The following is a 6,000-nucleotide window of genomic DNA, read 5'->3' as shown; positions in this document are numbered from 1 at the left end:
CACACACACACACACACACACACACACACACACACACACACACACACACACACACACACACACATATGTAGTCCTGTAGTGAAAATAGTCCTTAAACTTGGAAGATGAGTAATGGCTTTGTTGATGTGATGTATAACTTTACATTCATTATAGTTAGTTATGAATAATAAACCAGTGTGCAAATTGCTTATGCTTCATTATCTGTTAAACTATGTATTAGTCAGTCAGTCAGTAACTGTTGCTGCAACAGGACATTTTGCAGTGTTTTACAGGTATGTGTTTGTCTGTCTGTGTGTGTGTGTGTGTGTGTGTGTGTGTGTGTGTGTGTGTATGTATGTACATATATATATATATATATATATATATATATATATATGTATATATATATATATATATATATATATATATATATATATATACATTACTCAGTTGTTGATCTGTAGCAATGAGGTCTTTGTCTGATAAAAAGCATTTTGTTGTAATTGTGTGCTTTTCAATAAATTTACACAATCTTACTTTTTTCAGGTTCATATAATAAATTTGCTGCAGGACAGCAAGTTCGAACACTTTAAGCCAGTGATGGATACGTATATTGAAAGTCATTTTGCAGGTGCACTTGCATACAGGTATCTCACCCCTTTCTTATGTTATTTAAAACAACTTTTCTCTTGGTGTTTGTATCAAAGGATCTAGTTCTGATGGCTCATATCACATGGCTGTTACTCTCTTAACTTTGGAAATCATGGACACAGCTAAAAATTATCAGGGACAAAGGCCGACATATCAGGAACACTTCTAATTATTTATTTTTAAGTGCTCATGATATAAAACGTTGGCACAACAAAATGAATGAATGAATGAACAAGCAGTTTTTAAAGTAAAAAGATACCTATAGCTGTAATGATTGTTGTCTATTGACTGTAATCTGCTATATTATCTCAACAAAAAGACCAATTTTCAGGAGGGATAGCTGAACATTTTTGACCCCAAATCCGAGGGACATGGACAGTTGACAAGTAAGCATGAAGTGACAAGTGCATGTCCTAATGATATTTCTTAAGTGGAGTGGAATTTTTCTGTCTGTCGCAGTTATCCTCATATGTACGCTCTTTGAGTGGACATATGCTTCCCTCCTCCATCTTCTCTTTGTTATGCTGTAGTCATCATTAAGCAATGACAACTGAATAGCAGAACTGCTTACATGGATTTTTTTTTCCCATTCTTTGTACCACACCTGTCAATCTGGTCTAGCATGTGTGGCTTGTGGCTTAGCGTGTTTAGGTCTGCACTGCAGTATTTCGTTTCTACTGTTTAACAAGAAGTCATGAAGGTTGCAGAGCCTTAAGTGTTCTAAGTAGACTCTAATGATGCAAAGTACTATTTCAAATGCACCAGTGTTGTTTGGACAATTGGACAGAGGACAGTGTTCTCTTTTTAGTGGCAGCCATAGCAGTTATAACCCCTTGTTTATTGAACATTAAAGCTGTCTTCACTAAGTGCAAACTGCTTAAGCCCATGGAACAGCTGGCATACTTATCCTTTGATGACAGTTAAACTGAAAGCTGTGATATGTCTCACAATGTTACATAACCACAGAAGTCAGCAGCTGTGCCTTTATGTGTCCACTGACAATCCAGATCCTCCAATGCTAACAAGCTGCAGCCCATAAAAACACAAGCTTATTGAAGAGAGAAATATTTTTGCTGTAATATTCAGTAATCATTTTTTCTCAATAACGTGTAGTTTTTTCAAACATTGAGAAATCAAAGCCAGATTCTGATTTTCTAATCTCTAGTTTTCCCTTGAGTTGTTGAGTGCTACAGGGCTGGATTTTGAGCACATTGTTCATGGACAACATACTTCCATAGCTAGTAACTCTGGAGTACAGGTCTTTCACACCTCTAGTAAACCACTAATATGTTTAATATGATTCACCAGTGGGAAAAAAAAAATACCTGTACAATAAAACGTATGTTGCAGTAAACTGCTGTATAAATATTTCTACTGTTTATTGAATGTTTTCATCAGTTCTTGATTGTAAAAAAACAAACAAACAAAAAGACTTTTAAACTTACCCCGCTCTGATACCACTGATTCCACAGAGGAAGGTTTAACCTTAGAGGCATGCATGTAGGAAGGGGGTGTATGGGGTATCTGTAAGACTGTCATGAATGTGCATATGTGTGTTGACACATCTGGTCAAGTCTATAGATATACCCCTTTTTTTTTTTTTGGTGATGCACATCATGGGATGATAGTTTTTCCCTGGACCTTGGGACCTTAAATAAGCTTGTATTGTGTTTGTAAAACAAAATTACAAATACAACTTAGGGAATGGCAGGCAGGGGCATGCATGTGGCACTTAACTCACAGGATGCCACAAAGCAGGCACGAGCTTCGGCAAATGACTGTAAGTTCAGGTTTTGCTCTCAACTTCTTAAATAAAATATCTGTTATTGAGAGGCTTCTTTAGTATCACTTTTAATACTTCCTCACTTTAATAAATCCTTCCTCCTAGCTATCTAGTCCCTTCCAACAGTCCATCCTACACAACACTTACTTAAAAACAAGGGGGGAAACTTATCAAGGTTAAATATGGTCTTCACCTGTTTCACCATTAAATATCCATATATTTTGCTGTTTTAATTACTGTTTTTTTTATTTTTTTTTTTGTCACCATTATTTTTTACTTTTTAAAATATCTACTTGACTTGCTCATGTATAATTAATTGATTATCAACTGTATCACAATATTTGAACGTTTTTCCTTTAAATTTCTTTAATCACCACAACATGGGCAATTCTAATTATATTATTATTATTATTTTTATTATTTTTATTATTATTATTATTATTGTTATTATTATTAACTATTGGCAAATAGAAATTATTTCACTAATTATTTTAAAATGCATATAAACTCTGTTTGATCCAGTAGGTTCAGGTTTATTATTTTTGCTTAAGGAGGGAGGATGGCAATGGAGTTATGGTTAAATTACTTTACAGTGTTTACAAGGTACAGGGTGATTCTCAGGTTTTGGGCTGGCATGGAAATGGGGGGCTTAGGGGAGTTAGTAGTCAGTACCTATGAACCTATATGAACCTATATGGATTCTTGAATAATAGAACAATGAATCTATTTAAAGATTAAAATATAATGCAATGCAATGAAAAGGGTTTTAAAATATGGCAATGCAATGGATGTAACTTTTCAAAAAAAGCATTTTTTTTTTTTTTTTTTCAGCTTTTCCTTCCTCTTCACTTACTTAAATTTCTTCTTTACCCAAACATGCGCTACATTAGGCAAAATTAGAAACAGCAAAAAATTAAAGTCCACAAAGTCCGTCTCCTCCTTTATAAGAATTTACAGCAAAGTCAATCAGTCATAATAAAACATAAGCTGCAGTGATAGGTTTAGTTGCCAAGCTTATGACCTTGTGCTCTTCAAAAAGGATCATTGCTATAACCAGATGTTATTGTTTTCTACTTCCTATGTACATAAAATTACTTTTTAAATGATTTTAACAACTGATAACTTTTTTTTTTTGGTGGGGGGGGGTCATATTCAGTAATCTTAGAAGGCACTGTATAATATGTCACATTTTTTCTATTATTGGCATTCATTTTTAGGATTAAGTTCTCCAATTATTCCACAGTCTGCTGTTAGTAACTTCATTTATGTGTTCCAGTCATAGAACTTCAAAAAACACTAGATCAGGAATTTCATTATAGACCAGGTAGAGAAACCCAACTTGGTATTCAGTAAGAGATGGAATATGTTGACAGTTCTGAAGGCTTTCTGAGTAGTCCAGGTTTTCTGTTCCCATGACTGTTCTGGTAAGGAATCATTGCAGATTCACAAGTTTTTTCTTATAACTTCTTTTAAGACTACAAAATGCAGTGTTGTGTTTAATAAAAGGATAGATGATTGAAGCAGGAAGTGATACAGTGATTCATAGGTTCATAAATTATTACCTTGCGAGCCATTTTAAGCCTAGCCAATTATCCCTTGTGAGACTGAAACCCTGCACTTTGTGTTTGTAAGGCAAGCACCTTAACCATTAGGCCACCCTCCCTACCCTTCCTGGATCTTCCTGGAATGACTTGACATGCCTTTAAATAAAGTTAGCTAAAGAATATGCTTTTCTGTGATGAAGACGTGCATACTTGACAAAGTTTAAATTGCTGTCTGCACTTCTACCTTAGCTTTTTAGTGATGGTGGCATGTTTTTTTTATAATTGGTCATAATGGTTCCAAATCATAATTTATGTCCTTTTCACTAAATCACATGACATTTACTGGCATTAAATGTGAGGTCATTGCTAATGCACCAGGGTTATATTTTTTAAACCATCTTGGAAAACTTTCTCATCTTTTATTAACTGATTATATTACCTAGTTTGTAGTCATCCAAATATTTACCCATAGTCCATTTCCTGTTTTTATGTCTGGGAATAATAATCCGTAAAGAAGTAGCCCTAGTGCAGAGCCTTGTGGGATACCACTGATATCACTTACTGGGATAGTAAGGTAAATACCCACCAGCACCTTTTGCATTATGTTACATGTGAATTAATATTTAATCCTTTTAATTTTTCAGTTTTTTAATGTGAAATTGTGACGGAAGGTAGCATGGTCAGTATGAGCAATGTCTTTGTGGCCAGAGGGATCAGTGCCATCACAAGTAAAATCAAAAATTCAAATTACATGGGGCTCATTTTTAATCACGTGTATATGACTTTGCAACTCTTAAAATGCTTGGAATAAATTCAAATGTATCTGTTTGTCTAATGCTGAAAAAGTTAAATGCATGTTAAATATCTTTTTCTGCCTTTTATGCTAGAAAATAAGTTTGATCTGTTTATTCTTTTAGGTATATTAATTTCTTTCTAAAGGTTTATTTAAGGTGACACAGTAGCACAGTGGGTAGCATTCTCACCTATCAGCAAGAGGCTCTCCAGTCTGATTTTTCAATTATCTCGGATTCTGTTTGCAAATGATACTCTGTCCCTCCTCATCCCTCCTAAAACTGATGCTTTAGTCAGAAAAGGTGATGGATTAAACTTAAAAAAATAATGACAGTGATTAGAGTTGTAAACTATTTTTACTTTATAAAAACACATGTTATTTCACTATCTCTTGTTTTATTAGTGTCTCAAGTTAACAGTACTTCTATTTTAAAAAGTATTCCTGGTTATGTCTGGAAGTAAGAGGTTGTGAGCTATGATTGCCTTTTGTTTGGAGACTACTCGAGCTCTCCATGTTTGTATGGGTTTTTTCTGTATGTACAGTTTCCTCCCTCCATAAAATGTGTGATACTCTGATTGGCAATTCTAATTCTCCCTAAGTATGTGTGCTTCATGTGAGTGATATAGAAGAAAGGCCAGACAATCTATTTCCATCCCCTGCTTGCTTAGTATACTCTGTGTATGTTGGCAACTATTCATTGGGTTACTGTAGGAATTTGCCACAACTTGTAAGCATGGATGGAAAGTGTAGTTATATTTTGTGACATTTTTATTTTTATTTGCTCATAATAATCATTAAATTTTTACCCCCTCAGAAAATCTCATCATAGTAAGTGACTATTTATTCTTAAACGTTATATTTAATTGGCAGTATTGTTGTATTAAAAGTAATTTAAAAATGGTAATAAGTGGGTACTGCCTTTGTACCTTGGTCTATATTAGATCAGCGAACGCTTAAAAAAGCGAACGTTGATTGATCAAACTTATGTACGTGAAAGCTTACAATCTCAAACTGTCAGAACAGCGATTTTTTTCCTAGGGAAAAGAAATCGCTGATCCCAAAACACATACAACACAAGCACACCAAACAAACAGCAATCCACACACATACCCCTAAAATCTAACACCTAACCCTACACTAAACTATACACACACCACTAACTATCCACTTACCTTAACCCAAACCCTAACCCTAAAGTCCGTCACTATTGCACATTCACCTCACCCGCTCCCTAACCCTAACTCACCTAA

At 34.5% G+C, this 6,000-nt stretch overlaps 1 protein-coding gene across 2 annotated transcripts in view; it reads left to right on the top strand.

Moving 5' to 3' along the window:
* The window catches only part of DOCK4 (dedicator of cytokinesis 4), a 3,006,016-nt gene that overhangs the window by 2,039,447 nt on the left and 960,569 nt on the right, over positions 1 to 6,000 (top strand). For both annotated transcript variants that reach the window (XM_044088673.1, XM_044088674.1), the window contains exon 20: positions 526 to 626. In XM_044088673.1, the coding sequence (XP_043944608.1) occupies positions 526 to 626 (101 nt within the window). The remainder of the gene's footprint in view (positions 1 to 525; positions 627 to 6,000) is intronic.

This window comes from Protopterus annectens, chromosome 11.part0, assembly GCF_019279795.1.
Source record: "Protopterus annectens isolate FY-2018-M chromosome 11.part0, PAN1.0, whole genome shotgun sequence".
Taxonomy (NCBI): Eukaryota; Metazoa; Chordata; order Ceratodontiformes; family Protopteridae; genus Protopterus; species Protopterus annectens.
This window is presented reverse-complemented; position numbering and strand designations above follow the sequence as displayed.